The sequence below is a fragment of the Cryptotermes secundus genome, unplaced genomic scaffold (genome assembly GCF_002891405.2).
Source record: "Cryptotermes secundus unplaced genomic scaffold, Csec_1.0 scaffold696, whole genome shotgun sequence".
NCBI lineage: Eukaryota > Metazoa > Arthropoda > Insecta > Blattodea > Kalotermitidae > Cryptotermes > Cryptotermes secundus.
The window spans coordinates 1,113,178-1,138,601 of record NW_019734322.1 but is presented as its reverse complement, the minus strand read 5'-3'; the positions used below and the strand labels follow the sequence as shown (position 1 = coordinate 1,138,601).

General features: G+C 38.8%; 1 protein-coding gene across 3 annotated transcripts in view; it reads right to left on the bottom strand.

Moving 5' to 3' along the window:
• The window catches only part of LOC111868627 (tyrosine-protein kinase Src64B), a 73,473-nt gene that overhangs the window by 3,929 nt on the left and 44,120 nt on the right, over positions 1-25,424 (bottom strand). For all 3 annotated transcript variants that reach the window (XM_023859451.2, XM_023859453.2, XM_023859452.2), the window contains exons 3-10: positions 21,736-21,894; positions 15,412-15,520; positions 9,237-9,335; positions 6,551-6,804; positions 5,216-5,380; positions 3,212-3,471; positions 1,560-1,713; positions 369-500 (exon numbers count right to left, since the gene is read on the bottom strand). In XM_023859451.2, coding sequence (XP_023715219.1) covers positions 369-500; positions 1,560-1,713; positions 3,212-3,471; positions 5,216-5,380; positions 6,551-6,804; positions 9,237-9,335; positions 15,412-15,520; positions 21,736-21,894 — 1,332 coding nt within the window. The remainder of the gene's footprint in view (positions 1-368; positions 501-1,559; positions 1,714-3,211; positions 3,472-5,215; positions 5,381-6,550; positions 6,805-9,236; positions 9,336-15,411; positions 15,521-21,735; positions 21,895-25,424) is intronic.

Below are 25,424 nucleotides of genomic sequence, written 5' to 3'. Positions count from 1 at the left end.
TTGAAGAACTGGGAAACCATTTTTGCAGTATGCATCAAAATTAAAAGAAAAAATTTGAAAATACCGTATAACTCTTTGTATAAAAATTTTCAAATCTTCCGTTATAATATGCGACACTATGTTCTTTGCTGATACAAAGTTAATTACATCCATTTATCATAAAAACTGTGTTAGATACAGCATTTTTAAACACAATGCTTGTAACTGTTTAAGCACCATAACAGGAACGGACATTTAAACGCAGAGTAGCAACAGGCATTTAAACGCACACCAGCAGCAGGCATTTAAATAAACTCCAGCCAGCTCAAGCTTACCACCATTTCAAAAGTCCGGCATTTAAAGGTTAAGTCACTAAAAGACAGACTTACCTGGGTAGGGCACTTGTCCATAAGTGAACAATTCCATGAGTAATATACCGTAAGACCATACATCTGATTTGATGGAGAATCTTCCATACACTATTGCCTCAGGAGCCGTCCATTTTACTGGAAAGCGTGACCCTACAAAGAAACACAGAACTCCTTCATCAAATCCTGTCTCACAGTTGACACAAAATTTCCACCATCAAAGAATGTTGTCACGCACAATCTCAAAGTTTCCCACTGACATTATATAAATAATTAACATATAAAACATGGAGCTCTGGGTAGAACTCATAAAGCCTGTTTTCTCAGCCCATATTCCTAATCCTATTTATTTTATACAATTTATCTCATGAGGTAGCATGTTGCACGCTTGCAAACATGGTTTTACAAAGCAGTAACTCTTATCAATGGAAACAGCAATAGGATACTAAAAGTCAGTTACAAATGGTACAGCAATACCTCACATAGTCCAGCTTCGATCAGTCCGGATTCACTATAGTCCAGTTTGAAAATTTCAAAACAAACTAAATTTTAATTGAGCAAAATAAAAATAAATTCTAAAAAATTAGTACACAAAATTATTTTAATACATAAATGATCGGTTTTTTCCCTTTATACAGTCAAGTCTCTTTTTGTGCGGTTTATTTTTATGTGGTTTTAAAGTTATGCGATGCAAAACGATACATATTTCAATTTTTTCTGGGGTTCCCCATTGTATATGTATGTACCTATGCTTGGGTCGTTCATTCGTGAGCTCTGACACCTATCACTGGAGGAGGTGGGGATAGCACTACTGTAACAAAATTTTGGAAGAGCTACATCATCAGAAACATTATCGAAAATATAGGCGAAGCATGGCATGAATTAACGGCAAGCAACATGAGGGCAGTATAGAAACATATCATACCATATTGTGCAAATGATTTCATTGGTTTTGAAACTCATTTTGCTGAAGTCACTAATAACAGTGGAAATTGGACAGCAACTTGGTTTCAATGAGTTAGATTCCATCAACGTAACTGGGACAGGCAGGCAAATAAGATATTTACACACAGTACTGTGACGATGTAAACCCTTTTAACCTTTTTAAATGTGCAAAGCAAGACCAGTGGAATACAACTGGGACTATCATTCTGTTACTGTATCAGCATTATCACTAAACTAACAGCCCACCTTGTCTGAAGTTGCACTCACCTTGCCGAGGGCAGTATTCATCATCCTCTATTACTCGAGCCAATCCAAAGTCACAAATTTTAGCAATATTATTGTCACCAATCAGAACATTCCTGGCAGCCAGGTCTCTATGGATAAGCTGTTTGCCTTCCAGGTATTCCATTCCACTAGCAACCTGCAACCAACACAACAGAATGCTCTACTACTGAGGTTATGTAATGATGAGATACTGTATGACAGTCATGAATGATGAATTTGGAGGGATATGGTAGAAAACATTTTTTGCTTGGAGAGAGAAAATAAAACTATAAAATCTGAAGAACTGTTATTTTAAGTACAGAGAGGGACATGGAACTAGAAAATAAGTATATACTGNGAACTGTTATTTTAAGTACAGAGAGGGACATGGAACTAGAAAATAAAAATATACTGAAGTCTCCAGGTTTAATTTATCTACTTATGTTCACTGAAAAAGATGTCAGCACCTCAAGAATCATACTGCTGAATGGTACAATGATCAGTGAATGATGAATCAGAAAGGATGTGGAAGGAAGTGGACATGACCTCATTTGAGATACTCGTATTATCATGGCATTTGCCTGGAGGAGCTGAGAAAGACCACACAAAACCTCAGTGAGGATAATCAGCACCCCAGCCAAGATTCAAACTGGACACCTCTGGAATACAAGTCAGAACCATTATTACTTGAGCTAACTTATTCAGTCTCTTCAAGTTTCATGGTGGTTTGTAACCAGTCTTGTTCTCATTTTGGGTTGAGAGTTTTCACTGTCTCATTCATCTATCTCACAGCCTCTCTTGAAAAGAAGATTGTGAAAACTAACCCTGAATGGGGATCAACTTGGTCTACTTCCCTATTAGCATCACATCAACTGATAAAGGTGCAAAATTGTTCACTCCAGGAACTACATATAACTATCATTATTTGAAGGCTGAAACACAGTTTTCTTCAAAATAGTTAAAACAGTTTGGAATAAATATCACATATTTACAGACATTATTGTCCCAAATAGAACAGCAGAACAAAATTATTGTACAGAACTTGTAAGTTATTTTTCTTGTTGTGATACAATGTGTGTCATGTACTTGAATACCCTTTATAACTGACTGGGGTATTCTACATCTATACTAAGGCACCTGCCCCATACAGATAGAGATTTAGGTCCAGATCCCTATTATGTCTGGTAGTGAGAAGAAACATCAAAAACCTAGGGAGGGAGAGGCTCTATACAGAAATCTGATACTGGATACCTGAATCTGAGCAAGAGTGTTAATCACTCCACCACAACACCGGGTGTATGAAAAGATCAAACAATTCTGTTTTATAATACTAGAAACAGAAAAACTCTGCTTTATTCAAGATAACTATGGAGTGAATGCAAACATATACCAGACAACTCTCCTATTGATCACAAACTGTGGAAGTTTCATGAAATACAGTTCACTGATGTCTTTCTCCCAGCAGAGTAAGAAGTCAGAACATTAGTAAAGGAATAAAGTGGACATATAAATTCAGTATTTAAATGTTTTAGTGTTACCAAGACAGTGATTGCTAGTATGTCATGGTAAAAGGCATTCAGAATCTAGCAGCACTCTGTTACAACTGTTCACTCGATATGCCAATTACTGTAATTTTTATGCCTTCTTTAATATACCTGAGCTGCTATATACACCAGGTCCCCAAACTGTAGATTCTTGCCCTCCCCATTTCTGAGGAACTCGAGCAGGCTCCCATTGCACATGTATTCTTGAACAATGTAGATTGGCTCCTCTTTGGAGCAGACTGCAAACAATGCCACCAGACGATCATGCCGGAACTTCTTCATGATTGAAGCTTCCTGCAGGAATGCTTGTGTTGACATTGTCCCTTGCCTCAGCGTTTTCACAGCAACCTCAATGTTGTTTCGCCACTTTCCTACACAAGTTATGTGTACATTTCAGTATACTTCAATTTGGTGAAATGAAATTACCCTTATACCTAAGCATTATGTTATGAAGGCTTCTTGACAAACTTTACATTTTCTTCAATTTAGCATTAGCTATAGTTGAGTGACTGGCTCTGGTGGCATTACAAGAGAAAGATAACCCAGTAATCATTGGCTATAAGAATGGGCTGGCCTTTCAGCTTATCTGGATGTGATGGCAAATAGAAAAACTGATATCCCTCTCAAGAGACTTTACTAAGATATCCCAGCCCATTTACTAATTTGGCCCCATTTACTCTGCATAGAATACACCCTCAAATGTTCTGAAATGTTTTACCAACCAAGAAAAAAGTGAAGGAGTATTTTTATCATGCTTCAGTACACAGAAAGCATAAAATGAATACACAATGGATGATTGTAACTACACATCCTTGCATCTATCCATCAATATTTGATCTTAAAATTTATTGATTTCAACTAAATTTGGTATGGGGGTGTGGGTGCCTATATTAAGCCATCTTATCCTTATTCATAAAACTGAAATTTACCGTTTTATTAGATTTGGTCAACAGTGGCTTTTTCCAATTTTTTTAAATGTCATGACAATATACAAAATGTACTAAGATTTATAATTGTTATTTCAAATATTTTCAAACATAGTCTATATTTAATTTCAATAATGGATAAAATCTTTAAATCTTGACTACTACTGATTAGCTTTTTATTACTCTATGAAGTGTCTGTACCTCTGACTAGCTCTGTCAACAAATCTCTACCTGCAATAAATGAACACCAACTCTAGTAAACGATGAAAGACATACAACACACACGCGTTGTCTTCCACTTTAGAGTATATCTTTCCATTCTTGTCGTAACAAACCCACCATAATTTCAAACATTTAGGTTTCTAAGCACAAAATTTCTTGCACTCATTTTGCCTGCAGAAAGTTTTCTCTTTAAAAATGCAGCAATTTCATGTGCATATGATGGAAACAAGGTAGCCATGCTTGTCCCTTCTGAGAATGTATTAAACTTTTTGCAGCAGTATCATCTATAAGCAGATCTACACAAGCAGAATATGACACCCATTAGTACACGGTGGCCATGGGAAGCTAATGGTTCGGAATTGGGAACATTTTTTACATGGCTAGAATGGGGGAATCCAGTGAGGGGGCACTGTGTGCTGCAAGTTTAGTAATTCAGTAAAATGGACTGTACATCAGTGTGGCACCGATCACGGTGGCCATGCAGTTTATGGCATTAACTGTCTTCACCTGCTCAAACACTGGGACCATAGGTTCAAATCCCACCTGAGCCATGGATTTCTCTGTGCATCAATTCTGTGTTTGTGTTGTTCTGTGCGTAGGCAGCGGCCTTGTGATGGGCTGATCCCCCATCCAAGGAGTCCTATCAACTGTGCACAGATTAAGAAACTGAAAAGGCAGTCAAGATCCACAAGGGCTGTTGAGCCATAGATAGATACACAGACAGACACATATGTCAGTGTGACAGTATGGCTTCAATGCACGGTGCTATAATAAGAACAACTCAGTTGCAGATGTGCCACATTCATTTTGTTACAAGCTTTCCATACTTCCTGGTTCACAATTATGATTTCAATATTTCCTGTTTAGGAAAGGTTGTGGTGCCACAGGGCCACTTTATACTTTTATAGTTAAAGACTCAAAAGACAAGCCTCCAAAATTTTGTTATGTCAGCATTAATGGTACTCACCATACCACACCTCCCCGAAGTTACCATGGCCCAACTTACGGAGAAGTTGCACCTCTGAACGATCAATTTCCCATTGGTCTCTGAGGTCAGGGGACAGGTCCCATATCTGAGGTCTGGGTTTTGGACAGGGTCTGGCTAGCACATGGCATAAACCCAGGGAGTTTTCTGGGAACAGAAAGAGAGTACATGAACAAAATTTAGATTTTATGTCACCACACATGACCCTGGTTTGGATTCTAGTGACTATGATGGTAAAATAAGAAGCAGACTGGATGCAACAATGAATATGACCATTAATGTTCTCCCACGGTGGTGCAGGCTTGAGATGAAGAGGCTTTAAAGATGAAGAAGTTTCAGATATCTGTGTTAGGGAGACATGTATTCTCATATAGAGAAGGGGCTAATCAGCTAGCTTGAGTGAAATTTTGGACTATGGAATGAGTTTAAGATTTTAGCTTTAAGGGATTTTGCTCTGTGACATATTAGCAGGAGCTGCCTGCTAGCAGAATCTTGGTCACTTATACAACAAAATGCTACCAACTAAGGTTAATGGTATTTGATGATAATGTAAAATGAAAATTTGTAAGTGACAAATATATTTTTCGCTACCTTCTCAGTGAACTAGTTGTTGAAAAATAAATTTCACATATATTTTCCTACATTTGCTGATGTTGAATTTTGTAAACCACCTGGCATCCTCAGTTACTTACATGAACTCAGGAAATTCTCAGATATTTCAGCCTAGGATTAGATCAGTGTGTAACCAGAACAAATTTGGCCATTTTTTCTTCTGTGTTCATTTTATAAACCTCTTTTAATATTTCATCACTTGTGACACAGAGCATGCATTTAAGAAGCATAACAAAAACTCGCTGCAGTGAGACTTTCACACAGTGTGAGTGAATTCAAGTATTACACTAATTCTCAAACTATGTTTCTTGGGAGTTTTGTGAATACATTTCTGCAATAGCAGATCACAATATGATATTATTAACTTCACATTAAAATTATAAATGTGAAAAGTATTTATGTTACCAAATAATGTTTAAATATTAGTAAATACAAGAAAAAATGCTTTAAACCTTCAGGACATGCAGTAATTGTACCCAGATACATACACGAAATACTCATACAAGTCTTCATTTCATGTTGGATTATAATGCTGCATTTATCTTCCTGACAGGTGCAACACAAGACACAGGAAAAGTTTGAAACCTACATGCTCTAGGTAACATGTGATACACACAACACTAAGATGCCCAAAATGTATATTATTACTAGATAATGAGTTAAACAGAATACTAGATACAAAGACTAATTGCTTCCAGCACTCACTAGTGTAGGCAAGAACCAAGGCTTGCAGAGTAGAAAATGTCTGGTTGGTAGCAATGTAGTAGCCCCCATTGTCCAAGGGTTTGATTTTGTAGTGTTTCACATGATGACCACGTGTTTCTTCCCAGTCTTTAACACTCAGAGAGTATCCCTGTGGGTTATGCTCACTACATCGCACAAGAAATGTGCCTCGTGCATTCTCTTCAGCTAACAGCAGCTTCTCTGCTTCCTTTCTTGATATTTTCTTGAAGAACCAGCTGTGGATATACACAGAAATATCATAATGCACTGGCATAAAAATGCACTTACACAGCACTTATTTAAAAGAGAGAGTTTGCACACATTTCTAACAGTGTAAAATAAACAGCATTTCTTGAGTCAGCATGTTAAAAAATTTGGGTATCTTGTGTCAAACTTTGCTTCCTTATGATGTTAGCACACAATTTACAATTATTTCTTGTGAAACAGCATTTTAGGTCATCTTTCATTTTCCTGTCTGACTGATACAATTTAGGAAATAAATTTCTTNTAGGACTCATTGGATGGGGGATCAGCCCATCACAAGGCTGCTACCTACACACTGGACAAACACACACAGACATCCATGCCTCAAGAGGGATTTGAAACACAATCCCAGTGTTTGAGTGGATGAAGACAGTTTATGCCTCAGACCACATGGCCAGTGTGATCAGCATCACTGGGTATAACTTACTCATGGAGCTGAGCCCTTCATGAGAAGCCGCCAATTGTGCAGCTACTCAAGAACTTCTCAGCATTTTATGGAACCCGAAGGTTCATTACCATGTTCACAAGAGCCCACCACTGGTCCCTATCCTGAGCCAGATCAATCCAATCCATACCATCCCATCCTATCTCTCTAAGATCCATTTTAATACTGCCCACCCACCTGTGTCTTGGTCTTCCCAGTGGTCTCTCTCCTTCTGGCGTTCCCACCAATATGCTATATGCATTCCTATTTGCCCTCATTCGTGCTACATTCCCTGCCCACCTCATCCTCCTTGACTTGATCATTCTAATTATACTTAGAGAAGAGTACAAGTTATGAAGTTCCTCATTATGCAGTTTTCTCCAACCTCCAGTCACTTCATCTCTCTTTGGTCCAATCATTTACCTCAACACCCTGTTCTCAAACACTCTCAGTCTATGTTCCTCCCTTAATGTCAGAGACCAAGTTTCACATTCATACAGAACCACAGGCAAAATTATAGTTTTGTATACTCTAATTTTTATGTTACTAGACAACAGACGAGAGGACAAAAGGTTCTGGACTGAATGGTGGCAAGCATTACCTGAGTTCAGCCTCCTCTTAATTTCCTCCTAAATCAGGTTTTGATTTGTTATAGTTGTTTCCAAATATCTGAACTGTGCCATATTTTCAAAACATCTGTTACCTATCTTTATGTCATGATATTTTCCCTGCATTTTGGAGACAGGACAGGAACATATACTTAAGTTTTCTCTGTGTTTCAGTTATTCAGTTATTCAGTATAGATGGGGTGGGTTTCCCCATGCACCGCGACTAATAGTCTATTGTACATTCCCCTTTAATTTCTACTGTCGCCATACCCTACCGATACTGGTGCCCACTATCTCCCTTTCTGACAGCGAGGTCGGCCCTCTACTGGCAGTGGTACCCGATAATTCTCCCCTTTCTGCCAGCAAGGTCAACCCTCTATTGGCATTGGTACCCGATAACTTCCCCATCTACCAGAGGCATTGGAAACTACTTTGGCAGGAAACATTTTGCCTAATTTTGCTCAGAGGTCTCCTAGAGACATGAGGATCTTTTACATGACGTAAATCTATGACACAGGACCCACGGCTTAAAGACCCTCCAGGAGGACTTGTTCCCTGAATTTTTCCACCCTTAAAAATTCCACGACCTCCGACGGGTTTGAACCCATGTACCTTGAGTCATGAGGTGGGAACATTACCCCTAGACTATGGAGGCCGCTTTTTCTCTATGTTTACTTCTAGGCCAACGTCCTTATTAGCGTCAATTAAAGTTTGTGTGCTTTTTTTTTTTTTTATGGTATCTATATTACCACCCAGCAGATTCACATCATCAGGATAGACCAACAGCTGATGTGACCCATTTAATTTCAGTCCCACCTGGTTTCCTGACCTTCCTAATAGCATATTCTAGAGCAAAGTTGAAAAGCTGTGGCGATGAAGCAGCTCCTTGGTTTAGACAATTCTGGATAGGAAAATTATGAGACAAATGTTTACCTATATGGACTTCACTATACAATCCATTTAAACACATTTTAATCAGCCTAACTAATGTCATGGGTATCCCAAATTCTATCAGAATATTGTACAATACTTCCCTCCTAACTGAATCATCTATGGGTCTATGCAAAAAGAAATTAATAAAATAAAACTGAAAAACTATCATTCCTTCACTTGGCACATCAGAGCACTAGAAACTTTCTAGAAAACACACCAGATCCGACAAATATTCAGTATAACATCTACTAACTGCATAATTCCCACTATAAATTGTAATGTGTTCATTTAGAAGAACTGATAAAGCAAGGTGTTTATACATTAAATAATTTGAGCATACCAGTGTTTACTAAGCCACATCCAAGTACACTGCTGAACCCTCCACCCATGCACAGCACAAATACATACAAGCCCCAAACAGAGTGCTGCATATACTCACTCCTCACTCTCTACAGATTTCTCTTCAGCTACAAAATTCCAGGGGATCAACCCCTCTTCTCGTGTCTGCAGGTGTCTCACTCGCCACCAATCTGACTCACTGCAACATAACAAGCACCACATTATACATTAAAATACTGAAAGGATGGCTAAAATCCAGAAACTTCAGAATCTTGGACTCACAGAAAAAACAGAGGCATTCTTTACTAGGTCATGACTAGGGCCTGGATCTTTATGCACTAAAAAAACTTAAAATATGCATTAAAACACTTAAAATATGTGCTAAAAAGCGGGAAAATATGCACTTAAGGAACAGGTCACTTTATTCAGACTCACCTATTTACATGTATCATTCACTGCAGAAAGTAGCATCACAATAGGCAACTAGAAGTCTTTCGGTGTTTTCTGGAGACAAACTACGTCTGTTGTCCATCAAAATGAGTTTATAGGCTGAGAATCATCTTTCTACATCAACTGACGTGATTGGACAGTATTTATACACTGGTGCCGAAGGTTCGGAACATTCGTCTGACTAAGATACCCTAATTCCACTCAAATACTGTCTAATTGACTGAATCTTTTTTTTTTAGTCCTAGGTTCGAATTCAACACCTTTTCTAACGTGCATTTAATCTTCTCTCCAATTTCGCTTGGAGCGGAATTCAGTGAACAAGTTGCTTTCTGAACAAGTTCAAGTGAGTTGTGAAGGAGTGCACCACACGATTCTAAGCTCTCAATGGCTTTTGAAATTGCAGGAAAATGTGCATGGATAAAATTCACATCTTGATAAACAGTATCACTTCCAAACACCACTTTTGTTTCATGGACGCATGCATACTCATCTTCAAGTTTTGTAACCACTTCTTTTACTTGATTGAAATTCTCCTGATAAAATGAAACTGAGGATAACCATCTCCCCCACCTAGCTAGGACAGGTTCAGGTGGAAGAGGAACCTGAGGTAGGCAATCTTTGTAGAACTGGTCAAGAGCTTGTGCTTTCAGAAACAGTTCTTTTTTTCCACTTACAATTAAATCGTTAACAGCTGGAAACTGTGCAAGTATTTTTTTCTGCAATACAGTGTAATCCGTACACTAAACAGGTTATGTGTATAAGATTTGGATAAAATACTTGTAAGGCCTTTGCTGCTTTCAACATATAGGAAGCTCCATCTGTGAGTAACACAAGCACCTTACAACACTTATTCTCAATTTCAGATGGCCATAGTAGTCACAGAGAATCATTTACAAATCTTGTTATTGTGCTATGGTTGGTTTTCTCTAGTACTTTGCAAGCAAGATGAGGTTTGCCGGGTGTAGCTTACCAACTATGAAATTTGCTGTGTATCAGCCACATAAATCGGATGTCTCATCCACTGGTATCCAGACACAGTTCTCCCCAATGTCAGAACAGATTGACTCCAGAGTAGATTCATACAGCAAAGGTAGATAATTTTTTCTAAGAGTTGATTCATCTGGGATTTTTTTAATTACATAATATTACTTCAGAAATGATGACAGAACTGGACTGCTTAATTTATTCCATGGAATGTTGCTGCATACTAAAGCCTTACAAAAATCACTGAAAACGTATTAACAAAGGACTTTGGTTTGACCTGTGTATGTAGTAATTGTTGTGGTGTGCTGTTCTTCTTCCCCTTCTTTGCCGCAATATGTGCAGTCATTCTTGAGTGTTGTTCAAGTTGAAATTTCTTTTCACATTTTACTTCCTTTGCGCAAACTTGACAGTACACAACGACACCGTCTGTTGAATAATCACTATTACCCGACACCCACTGATTTTTTAAATATCTACTGCTGCACTTTTCTTTAGGCATTTTCAGTACACCAACACTTTTTTATGTAGACTATTAAAGAAAAGAGTAACATATTAACTGAAGAGGCTTTTCTCAAGACCAGCCCTCTGATGCTACTGTCTGCTATGGTGGTCAATGGAATGCAGGAAAATCCCACACCCTCCCTTTCGAAATAGCCAAGCTACCTGCTTGTATTGTAAGTGGTAAAAGTGCCATTACTCAGAGAGTTGAGAATAGCAACTGGCAAGGGATGTCCAAAACACAGGTAAAACCGATTTTGTTAGAGAATATTGAAATTATCCTTAATTTCAAACATACATGTATATGCAGAAATATGCTCTTACGTTTAGAATATGCAATAACGACCAAAAACCCTCAAAATATGCATTTGCACATGCGCATATGCATTTTCAAAAAATTCCTGGCCCTAGTCATGACAAAACACATATCCCAAGCAACAGACATGCTCACAATGGTGGGACTCAGCACTGTCTCGTTGGTCCATAACAAGGTGATATACAGGGATCCTGCATGCTAACAAGAGCCTGTGATGAGACATGCCTGAACCCTAGTGATGAGGTCTGTGATGTTACAGCAAGAACAATCTAAGGGACTGTGAAGCCCTGTGAATACTTACAAATTTTTATATTCAAGTGAATCAGTGTCAAATAAATTCACCCCACTGTGTAGTCGCTATTAAATGACAGCACATAAGAGTATATCAACTAGACACTAAAATTTCACCAGAGACAGTAATTGCAAGACACAAGTTTCTCCAATCTTCTTTATCGTCCCAAAAGTAATGCTGTTATATCTGTTTTGCTATTTTCTATGCTTTCCACCACTTGGACCCCTCAGTGGTCACTCACTATATTTCTATGTTTTCTGGGGCAGGGTGCTTCAACAGCAATGATCCAGAACAATGCTGAATGGCCAGGTGAAAAGTAATTAAGAAACTCATATCTGTTGTTCCTTGGTTTATTCCAGTAATAGGTGTCCCAAACTCTACTTGTGGGGCCTCGGAAATGAACGCTGTAACTCACTTCAGTAGAAGCTTGTTCCACGTGTAGGATAAGGCATTTTCACTTTCAAGCATAATTCTTCTCTAGGGTCTATCAGTGCCTTCTGACCATTTCTAGCAGCTACCTAGAGCACAGTCATTTCAGGTGACGCTGCTGTCAGAAGTGGGATAGTGAAATGGAAGTGCAGCCAACTTGGAAACTGATTATGGATAGGTTGGAATGTCTAAGAGAGGCAAGAGCTGCCCAAGAAGGAGTGAAGGCTACAATAAGTGCCAACCAGTCTGCCAAGGCAGAATCTGATCCATTAGTAAACAGACAGAGTGTGTTCTGGCATCTGTTGAGCAGCAGGCTCAGGGCCTCCAAAAGGAGCTCAACACTGAGATCCCAGGAACACAACTGGACATACAAGTGATGAAGATGCTGATATAACCCACAAAGCTGGAATTCAGAACAAAAAATCGCGGATGTCAAAGCTTAATAATGGTATGGATGATATAGGAACACAGTGGCCAGCACGGATAGGGTAAGGCCACTGACATTCAATGGTTCCATGTCCTGGACCATGTTTCATAGACATTTCGATGTTGTGGTGAAGTACAGCTGGACAGCCCATGAGAACACCACACACCTACTCACTCTACAGAAACCAAGATGGTTCATGGTCATTAGAGGGGCCAACTGGCCACAGCATACTACTCCCAACTGAAGGCAAGGACCCAGTTGAAGAGCAAGCTGCTCCAAGAGTTCACTGCAGCCATCAAACAGCTGGCCCACCAGACTCCTGCCACGTTTCCCAAGGACTACATCCAGGAGAAGGCAGCCTATGCATTCAGTGACAGGGTGAAAGACCAAGATGTGAAGCAAGGAGCATCTTCTCATGGCCATAACAGGATACTCAATGAATCTTTCAACCAGGGCCTGCATCTGGAGGCTGCAAAGGCAGCAGGTGAACCACCAGCAAGGCTGTGAGTGTGTGAGTGGTAACATGGCCACCATGGATTCAATGCCGCAGGACTGAGCAACCTGTATGCTGGTCATCTCAGAAGAAGCTGCTGGTAGAGGTTTCACAGGGGAGGTCAAACAGGAGTTGAGAAAGAAATGGAAGATGAGAAGATGTTAACATCATCTTCCCCATAATTTCCAACTCTGTCAGCCAAGAGGAGCAATGACAACCTAAATGCCATGGGCTAGATAAAGACCAAGCCATTCTTCTTGATCATCAACGCTGAGGCATACATGAACATCACCAGGACAGATATCATCACAGGACTGCCAAAGAGAGAGTCACATTGGCCATGTGTTCTGTAAATGGCATGAGGCAGACCCTTTCTGTCTTGAAGAAGGTGACCCTGGGGCAGCGTCCTCTGCACATCTGGCTGTTTGTCACCAAGATTACTGACAAGTTTATCCTGAGACAGGACATACTGTGCACCCAAAGAGGAAAGTAAGAAGAGGAGTCAAGGAAGAAGATGATGAAGGGGAACAACAAACAAGGGGAGCTGAATAGCTAATTATATTACTTGTAACTGCATGAGGGTAGAGGCAAATGCATTTCTGACCATTTCTCAGAGTGCAGTCATTTCATGTCAAAATACTATACATATTGCAGTATCTGTTCTATTCTTCAGTCAAAATTTCCATGCCTACATGTTGTGGCCAACCTAGGACACTGGAAATCTATTACTGGGTCCTCACTGGGTTTGTAAACTATACCACTGATATATTCAGCGGATTTTTGTTATTTTAATGGAATATATATCACAAAATGGCAGGATGATTTTCAATGATAAACTGTAAAGGACATAGAATGAAGTGGTGACAACAGATCTAACTCAGTATTTCATTAGAGAGAATGAAAAACACTACAAAGAAGCTATAATGAAAATATTCAGTCTCCCAGATTCCAAGATATCTTAGGATTTTCAGTGGTGATGAATGTATCTACACACTAAGGGTATAAAAAGTAAAGTTGTCCCTCTGCTTAACTAATTAAGCACTACACCATGAAGGCAAATAGGGGAATGGATGTATAGATCCACGTTCTTGACCTCGGCACTAGCTCGAGGTGAGTGGTCAGCTTCACACCCCTGCCACCTTATCCCTGAGGGAAATGCCCCCAGTACCCATTCGATAGGAGGCTGGGTGGGCTCCAGAGCCGTTCTTGACAAAGTGGAGAAGGGAAAATTCTTGTCCCTACCAGAACTCGAACTCCAACCGCTCGGTTGTCCAGCCTGTAGCCAGTCACTATACCAACTACGCTATGCTATCCCTTCAAAAAACAATTCACAAGATATTCATGTCTTAGATCATCATTCAGCCTCAACTGAAAATTGATCTGGCTTATCACCATCTTTTTTGTTTACCTAATATTATTTGTTCCTTAACTTCTCTACGCAAATCAAAAGGATCCTTCAATACAGAATACATTTTGTGGTCTATTAAGTCCAGGGAAATTCAGTGATTGCATCATCTGTCATTATCTCTAGATGCTCAAACCACTGACAGTCATAAAACGTTATCATTCAAACTAGAGATCTACTGTTCTCGTTAGATATACTCTTTTATTCTCTTACAAGAGTAAGCCTCATACTCGCTGCGCCATAGCTCAAGCGGTTAGTCGCTGGCTTCCCACCACAGCGGGCCGGGTTCGATCCCGGGTCTGGTCGAGTGGGATTTGTGGTGGACAAAGTGGCGCTGGGGCAGGTTTTCTCTGAGTACTTCGGTTTCCCCTGCCAATCTTCATTCCACCAATTGCTCCACAATCACCCTCACCTATCATCCGGGGCTGGTACAATAGGCCAGAAGTGGCTGCAGTACAAGGGACTTAGTCCCACCCCACTAGCAATAAAAAAAAAGCCTCATACTGATCTCAAGAATCACAGCCATAGTTGAGATCTGAGGTTCTCAACGCAGTGCTGATGAAGACCAACATATTTTGATATGTGGCACTGCATAAAGTAGTTCGGTAGTTATATAGCAATACTTCAAGGAAACTTGATGCCTCCACTTCTACCCTGAATATGGAGGCAGAAGGTTTCTCCAAATCATTGGTACTTATTTATAAAATTATATAGCATCATATCTCAGAAAACAGTAATGTTTTCTTCCCTAGACATATGGTTATGATGAGTTCTAGTATATAAGGACTATCTTTACACATATTTAAGAGAAATCTCAGGAGAAATGTTTTGTTTGTTTGTTTGTTTGTTTTGTAGTCAATATCACAAGGACATTAAGTTGACCAAGTTGTCACTGGTCTTCAGTGAGAAAAGTCTTCCTATTGCCTGCCTTAGAACCAAGCTATTATCATGTGACTATATCAAAATTATGCAGTATTTCACCTGTCATCAAGAACCTCCATCCGGTCACCTTTAGTGAACGACACATCCGTGTCTTCACGGGCCTGATAGTTGTACACAGCCACCACTACACGGCCCCGCTGTTGTGGAACTGCAACAAATGGACAAATTTACTGTCCTCACACACAAACAGCGGATGACCACACCGAGCATTCAACCAAACCATTCAGCAGGATGCAGCAAAAATAATATCACATTTGGTGGAAAATAAAAATATTAGATGCAAGCACTGTAGAAGTTAAGCAGGCTGCAAATGTAATTATGAGTTCACATGGACAATCGCACATTATAAGGAACTACTAAGCATTTTACTGAAAAGACTATTCAGAGTGTAAATTTATATTCCAATTTTCTGTCTTTTTTCTTTACTTCATTCTTCATTCCTATTATCTTTCTGTTCTGAAAGAAAAAGAGACCAAGATAGAGAAATAACGTTAGGAAGAAGAAATAATTCTTCTTGTATCTGGAAAATGCATATCTTTCAAATATGTTCAAATTTACACAACAAACTGAAAACATACAAGCGTTACAGATCATTGCTGTAAAGGGAACTTTTAATCTGCTTTTTATGCCAGAAGTGTAATGAATGATGAATGAGAATTATGGATTCAAAACTTCCATAAAGTTGTGGATCATTATTATAATGCCAAATCAGGACTGACCTCAATTGTGGCACATATAAAAAGAAACTGCTATAATTAAAATAAGAGAACGGTATGATAACTGACCATTCTGGTGTAGCAGTAATGCTCCTAACTTATTCAGGAAATACTCAGTTTGAAACTAGTTTTGGATACTGCCTAGACTGACTGATGTCTAACATGGTTTTCCTCAGTCTCCCCAGGCAAATGCCAGGATACTGCTTTGACTAGGAAATAACCACATCTATCAAATCCTTTGCAATTCACTGATCATTTACCATCTGACCCTATATCATCATTTCAATTGCCAAGTTGTGAATCAGTTCTCAGCCATATTACCCTGACTGAGATTTTCACTGTTTTCCTCAGTCTCAACAGAATTCCAGGACACTAACTTGAAACAAGCCACAATATTAAAGCACTGGCATCTGACATTAAAAGTTTTAAGAGAGCATTAAAAAAATATTTATATGAGCATTGTTTTTACACTGTTGATGAGTTTCTTAAGCATAAAACTAGTTAACCACCTAGACAGCATTAAATTGTTGTTATATTTTATGATCATTTATTATCTTTTTCTTGTTCTATGACTGCTGATTACAAACTGGTAGTATTTTATGCTCAAGTAGTTTTGTGGTTGTACCTCTATTAATTAGCACACTTTTATAAAATGATTGAACTTTCCATGACTTGAGTGCGGTAACAGATGTGCTAATATGGTATTAAAATTTCATTTCATTTTATATAGTGGATAACTTTTTATGTACAAAGTTAGATAATTTGAATTGTTTTATCTGATTATTAATTCAAAATATTATCTATAGTTATAATTTTTTAAATTGTTACCTTGTAATATTTATATTTGCTTGTTAATCTTATATTTAATTTTGACAAAATCTTTTTATGACTGCATGTTTTTTGACTTCCTCTATATCCAACGGTTGTACCAGCCTGGATTAACAGAAATGAAATAAATGAATGAAATAAACACCTCCTTCAAAATCTTAAACTACTGTAAGACCAAATCTGAAACCTAGGCCGCACCAGAGCTCAAGCGGTTAGTTGCTGGCTTCCCACCGCGGCGGCCCGGGTTCGATCCCAGTTCTGGTCAAGTGGCATTTGTGGTGGACAAAGTGGCACTGGGGCGGGTTTTCTCTGAGTACGTTGGTTTCCCCCACCAATCTTCATTCCACCAAATTCTCCGTCATAATGACGGGGGCAGGCTACAAGAGGCCGATCAATGGCTGCTGTGCTGAGTGGACCCAGTTGGACTCCACCCCCCACTAAGCAAATTAAATCTGAAACCTACAGTAGGAATCAGAGTTCTGTCCTCATTTTCTCGGATTGGGGGATCTCTTACCCACCCTTCTCCAGTAAGGAAATGACAGTTAAAACCATTTTGAAAACTAACCATGCACTCCGTAAGATACTGATGAAAGCTGGACCTGTTAGAGATGCCCAGCAGATGAGGCAATGTGTGTATAGTATTTCTTGTAATTATGGCAGATGCTGCACTGGCAAAATAGGTACACCTTTGGAAATATGCAATATAGAGCACAGATATAAAGGTGATGCAAGGTCTATTAGGAAAAATCAAATTAGCCCAACATGCATATGTAAACAGCCACCAAATATGATGAAAGAAGCTATGTTTTACAGATTTAACCTAATAATACCTATAGAAAGTACAAGGAATCAGGCTATATGCCTCTGGTAGCTCATCTGATCAGTCAACCAAGGTTGGATAACCCTCCCATCTGAACTCCTATCATTAAAGGTCAGCAAGTTACATCTTCATCCAGTTTAAGGATATATGGGAAAATTCCAACTCTGCGTTCCATGGGATGAGTTTATGTCGGTGTTATGCAGGTGTTTCTGTTTAATACTCATCAGTATTGTTGTACAGTTCTTACTGGTAAACAGGAAATCTTTACCTACTTTAATTTTAATCATCTGTGTTTTTGGATTCACTGTATTATTAAAGCTTTTGAAGCTCAATGGTTTAAGTCCAAAAGACTGATTAATAAATGTTGTAATATTTATAGCTCCCCTTTTTAACTAGGTTAATTTTTATAAACTTCCAATTTTAAGTTGGGCTCTAGTAGTATGGACTCTGGTAGGAAAATTATGCACAGCCATAACTGCAAGGTCTTATGTATGCGGCCGAATGTCTCTTTATCTAACACCCTCAGATGGTTACAGTACTGTTTGGTTTACATATCATGGTTTGTGCTACTTCTGTGTCTGCTATATGGACTAGCTCTATTGACTGAGTCCAATGGAGTAAGTTTTAACCTGAAGAAAGAGACAGAGTACATTCTCTGAAACATCATCTCAAACAAAAATTAGGATGATGGACAATGTCCAAACCAAGTGATCACTAGTTACTATAGGATTCTGACGATGGTGTATAACACACTGATATATTGAGTTTTTGGACTTTATCCATCGTCCTGGTTTTCTTTTACCTGAGGACGGAAACAGATCCAGTTTCCGAAACGTCGTGTTTTTATTAGTTATCTTAAAAACCAGGACGATGGATAAAGTCCAAAAACTCAATATATCAAGTGATCACTGTATTAAACCAATCACTGTGAACTTTATTTTATGATAGTGATGTTTTAGTTCAATATGGAGACAAATGGTAGACACAGACAGTTCACCAATGGGGTTCTGAGGAACTTTAAACATGAGGATGCACTTAGCAAGTTTTATCATAATGACCTAATCACATGTTTGTGACAGGTATCTATCTGTTCATACACACACTTCACCATATGGTTACATACACTCATGTTAAACAGTGTTGTTATTGTACATCCACAGCCTGTATCATGATACCATGAATCCCAAACATGGAAGTGCATGCTGGTCATACAGTTCAAACAATGCATGTTTCATATTATGTTATCTTATAGGCCTAAAACAGTTTTCAATTGCAAAAATATTTAGCAGACCAAAAGTTGGAAGTGTACTACAATATAAATTATAATTTTTTTCCAAAATGTGATCTTTAGCATTGTGTATACCTTACCAGCTTTAAAGGTGGAACTTTATAGTTGACACGACTAATTGCTGACATGACTAATCAATAGTAAAGCGGCATAAAATATATGTACACTTAATCAAAAAATATTCCAAATAAAAACCGTATATCGAAAATATGATCTATATAGTGGGCGCTCATTATAATGGACTAATAGGGGTGACAGGGTGTCTGTTATCGACAATGGCCGCTGTAACGGAGTGAAGGGGTATTCACAGAAGTACACCATAAACTCACAGTTGTTTACAGCCAGATTTTGTCCATTATATACAAAATTATACCCAGGTTTCTTGTAAAAACAGTTTACTGTACTTTGTATCACATTTAAAGCTCTTGTACGAGAGGTTTCTGATAAATTTGGTTTCATATTTCAAGTGTTCCAGCACATACAAAATTGAAAAATGCCTGACAACTATTCATGTACACATAACCAAAAGGATTTAAACTATGTAAAAGCCAACAGAAAAGCAATAAATACTCAGTACTCAGATTTCACTGAAATCCATTCAGCAGTTTCAAAGATGAAACATGTGGAGACACACTCTTTCATTTTAGGCACATCATGCAAGAAATGTATATATAACATGTGAGGATGTGTGGCATCAGTATTTTGAGCACAAACATAGACAACAGAAACAGAGGGACATACTTCAACAGAACGAACATTTTCCAAATAAATTTCTTCTCCTTTTTCATCACCTCTAACACAAGTCTATTTAGTACAGATATTATTCTATTACTGCAAAGCTAATCACAGTACAACTGCATAAAGTCAAAAATTAGATACCCTTAAATACTAAACATGCCAAAAAGTGTTCCAATTAAAACTTGTGGATCTTAATTAGATACGTATTTTATGCTATGTACCAATATTCTCTATGAAGCTTTCTGAAAAAAAAATTGAGTTTTATTTGTTTCGTTTAAAGTATGGGTGACACTGGACCAATACAAGTGAACAAAATTCACCTGTCAAATGAATGTTTAGACCAACACCAAATTTTATCAAAATACATCAAGTAGTTTTGGAAACAAAACACAACACTGAACAGTAGTATGGACACCTCTTCCCATAATGCATTTATTTAATGCACTTTGAAAGAATATGTAATAAAACATGCTACTTAGATCATTCTGGAGTAGGATAATAGGACCTCATCTCATAAAACATATATTCTGTATTCATTCTGTCCAAATGTCATCTGTGATATGTAAAACTGCACTGTGGCAGGATTAGTATGTGAAATAGTAACACAAAATATTAAGCTACTATGTCCTGTATGACTCCACTTCCAATATACAGGGGATGGACAAAAATCTGGAAACACCCAACAAAAAACACATTACCATGACTAATATGGTGTAGGACAAACTCTTGCTTGCAGAACTGCTTGCAGTCTCCTTGGAATGGATAAATAGAGGTCCTGTATGTTTTGCAAGGGAGACTTGTACCATTCTTCTTGCAAAATATTGGCGAGGTCCGTTAACGATGATGGAGGTGGATAGCGTGCACGCAGATTGTCCTCCAAAAGAGACCACAAAGGCACAATAATATTGATATCTGGCTATTATGGGGGCCATGGCAGACGTGACACTTCATCTTCGTGCCCAGAGAACCAGTCCTGGACGATGTGAGCTATGTGAACACATGCATTGTTGGCTCTTGGTAAATGGCATCGCCATTGGGGAACAAAGTTTGCACCATGGGATGGACCTGGTCGCCCAAAATGGTCACATAGTCGTTGGCAGTGACGTGATCTTGCAGGGTAATGATGGGTCTGACAGAATACCACAATATGTGTGCCCATACCATGATCGAACCCCAGCCATGTTTCACTCTTGGCAGCAAACAATCTGGATCGTAAGCTTGGGATGGCGTTCTCCAGATGTAAACTCGGCCAGAAGTCGGAAACAGTGTGAAGGTGGACTCATCCGACCAAATGACCATCTCCCATTGCTCCATATTCCAGATTTTATGACTTTGGCACCACACTCTCTTCTTAGTGGCATTCTGATCACTGATGAGTGACTTTGGAATTACAGCTCGTCCAGAAATACCCTGCTTGTGGAGTTCCCTTCATACTGTTTTGGTGCTGACAGGGTTTGTGAGTGTGACATTCAGTTCAGCAGCCACTTTTGCAGCTGCAGTCTTCTTATTTTTTGTCACAATCCTACGCAATGTTCATCTGTCTCAATCACTCAAGACACATTTCCATCCATGCTGGTGTTTATTGGATGCAGTTTTTCCAGTCCTCCTGTATGAGGTCATAATCCTGGATAATGTGCCTCATGAAACACCAAAAACCTCGGCTACCTTGGTTACAGAAGCACCCACCATACGGGCCCCAACAATTTGCCTGCGTTCGAATTCTGTTAGCTCTGACATGCACTAAAAACTGCACAGAACAATGTCTCGACAACAAATGAAGCTTACAACATATTGTGGAGGTTGTACAGGCAGTGGTATTGGGCAGATAAGACAGCGTCACCTACAAACATCGCTAAAATAAACACTTCAATTCAGGCATGCATTTGTTTCCATATTTTTGTCCATCCCCTGTACATACAACTGCATGAACCTAATATTACAAGCACAGAATAATTCAAAGCACTGTAACGTACATGGAGTAGCTGTTATGCGGATTATGTCTCCGATTTGTCTCTTCCGCATTTCAAGGGGTCGGTTAGGATCAGGTATGTAGCGAGGATCACCACCACTGCTGTGATGGATACCATCTGAGTCCAACCCATCATGCATTTTGTATCCACCAGGACAACATCCTGATGAGGAATACAACATACAAGCATTAAGACAAGTTGCACAACATATATCACATAACGTCAAAGAGCACATACCCTGAAAAATAACATCACACACATGCATCAGGACAAGTTACTCAACATACATCAGATAAGGCTGAACAGTAAACAAACTCCTTGCTCTGAAACATTCAATTCACACATTTTCATGTTAATATAACTAATAAATTAATATCTCTATTTTGGAGTGCATAATGAACTTCTGCATCCTGAACATACCAAGCCACATGTAATTTATCAATCTTGGCCACCTTCCATTCATCTCTTTGACTGGCAGTTGTCATCTTCATACCATGTTGTTTCATGCCTTCCACAACAGCCATAACACAGTGACTTCTCAGCCACCTGGTTCAAAACCTCAGCCATAAACGTCTATCAGTGACCTAATCATCACACATCCATACTGGTCTGTAAGTTTATCTTAAGTAATACTGTTCAAACCAAATTAATGTTTATTAGAATAAGTATATACCGTGACATGACAAATAACAAAGCCACCCATTGCTTAGTAATGACTCGATAAACACATTTACACAGCAACAATTATGCAAGCAACAATAGAGGAATTCTTGGAAGTGGTTCTGTACACAATCCTTGCTGAGGTTATATAACCAACAATTGGCGTAGAGTACTACAATCATCTGAAAACATGGACCCAAGACGATTGTGAACCCATCCAGAAAGACGCCACTACCATCGAACAGTCCACCCGCAGTGCCTCTCCTGCAGTACACGAGAACCACTTTCAACCACTTTCGTAGGGAGCTAGGCAAGCAAGTCATCGACGGCATAAGAGAACGAAGCATAAAGAAACATAAAGCTGAAAGTCAGATCTTCCATCAGACTCCAATATACAAGTAAGAGGATAATGTGGAGGAGCCGGCCACCTCTCAGGTGGAAGAAGAAATAGTGATGAGCCTACAGGCTACTCGGGATGAGCAGTCTTAAGGAGGGAACAATGTGACATTATGACTGACGAAGACAGCCGCTACTTTGTAACAAGATGAAGACACTTCCGCAGGAACAAAAAACAAGCAATGGCATAGGAATTGGAAGCAATGTTATCTATGTGGTCCATGCCAACGCTGTATAATGAGGACACCAGCCGAGTCAACAGTTGACTAGTTGTGAGATGGTAGCCAGCAGAAAAATCTACATTGTTTGGAACCATATGCGAGCAATGGGTAGTGAAGATAAACTAAGAAGACTTAGTGTTCGCAGTGGTGACTCGTAACGGTAGTGGTACGACTATTTGTAGTTACGAGTTATAAGCATCCAACAAGTCCAATTATCAATCCAAAGCTCGTGTGTAGTCACTGATGTGTGACAATACATTTAAGTGTCCTGCATGTTTACCTTCACTATTATGAACATCTGGGTTCCATAAAAGGCAGAACATTTCTTGATTAGTTGAGAAACTACCAGTTTCTGAAGGTCTCTGCTATATGAAATTATATATATAATATATTTATTTCTTATTTTATGTGTATATATCATACCTCATGGAGAAAAATATGGGCTAATGATGTAGCACAGATACGTGGATAAGAAATTCTGGTTAGAAAACCTACAGAAAAAGTGCCCCTTTGGTGCCCTAGGCATAAATTGGAAGATAACAATGATATAATAAAATATATTGTGACGTGCATACCCATTGCTAAGCAAAGGGTTCGTAAAAACATTCCCGCAACACAAGTGCTCAACAACAGGAGGGCATTCACTGTTATGTAACAGACCAGTAAACATGCATTCTGTACAACAGAAGACAATGGGGTCCGTGCAAAGTGGTTATAAGAAGTTTTAGGCAGGACAGGGGTAGAAGAAGAAAGAGGGAGTACAGAACAGTAGTCAGAAGAGAATTCGTTTGAGTTCTGGAGATGGCAGTCAAGGGTGACGGAGAAGAAATGGCAAGAAAGGAATTACATTGTAAGAAGAAGATTTCACATGTGATTTGAAGTTACAGTGAGACTGTGATAAATCCATTTCCAGGATACGACCAGTGAAGACTGAGAATCCTAATGCGTGCACAACGGTCAACTGTTAAGTGTGTAAACCGGCGATAGCTCTGTAATTGCCTGTAGCCCATACTGTGTGAATGTATAAAATGTTAATAAATCCCATCATCCAATGCAAAACCCATCTTATAAGTCACGCACAACCCCTATATGTGACATATTATATAAAACTGATCTAAGAATACAGAAAGTATGACGGTTTGGACTGGATGCATCTGACTTCAGATAGGGTCAAAAGGCGGACTCCTGTGAACATGATGAACCTTCAGGTTCCATAAAAGCAAGCGATTTCTTGACTAAGCAACTATCATATTCTTACAAAGACTTTTCCTCCAAAGAGTTAGCTGTGTTATCTCTTATAAACTTCTCTCAATCAGTGAGAAAGTCATATACAACAAATTTTCACTTAGAACTAATGAGCTATGCATACCACATTACTGCTGTATGTTGTTCACTCATAAATCAATAACCAGACTCAACATATGAATATCAATTTCATAATATTATATTTCAGCATCCTGTTTCATTGAAGTACGTGTCTCCCTCGTAGCCTTCTTCGTCTATAATGCAACAATATCATATAGATTTAGGTGACACTAATACACATTTAATTCACTAAAATGTTCATTAAAATGTTTCAAAAATCACTAATATATATGTAGCATAGTTGGTTGAGGGGCTGTGCTACAAGCCAGAAGGTCGCGGATCCCGATGAGGTCATTGGATTTTTTTCAGTTGACCTAATCCTTCCAGCCGCATTATGGCCCTGGGATTCACTCAGCCTCCAACAGAAATGAGTACCAGCAATTAATTTAATAATTTGACTGAGGAATAAAGTGCGGCCGGTGCGTAAGGCTCACAATCTTACCACCATCTTTGAGCCGATTGTCTAGATAAGCTGTGTCAAACATGCAGCCCCTCAACTTTTAGAGCTAATTGATATTAAAATCAATATTAAAATTTTAGTAGAAATATTTTTTGTAAAGACAATTTTCCAACAGACAAGAAGACAAGAAGTCTCACGCAGACATAAATTAGCAGACTGCAGGAAATGCAATGTTTTGCTATTTCTAACATAATTTCTGGTATAATCTCTCTTTTTACATATTGAAAAGCTGTTTGATACTTGTCAAAAATGGCATACCACATCAGGTATAGGAAATACAAGGAAGCGGCCCATATGGCATGCTCGGCCAACCCAATTAGCCAACCCAGTTTGGACTTTTCTCCCATTTGGATCCCCATTATCAGCAATGAAGTCACCAATTCACATAGAAGATCTGTATGACGTGATATATGCTTTATTCATTTCTATTAAGTTCTAAATTAGATAGACGTGATTTACTCCACTGTTGACGCTAGTTAGACACTATTAGTTTTTGTTACTAGTTCTTCTTTCTATTCCATGCCGTGGGGTCATGGACCTGGTTATGAGTTTAGTTTCGTGGCATAAATTTCTACAGATCTATCTATCCT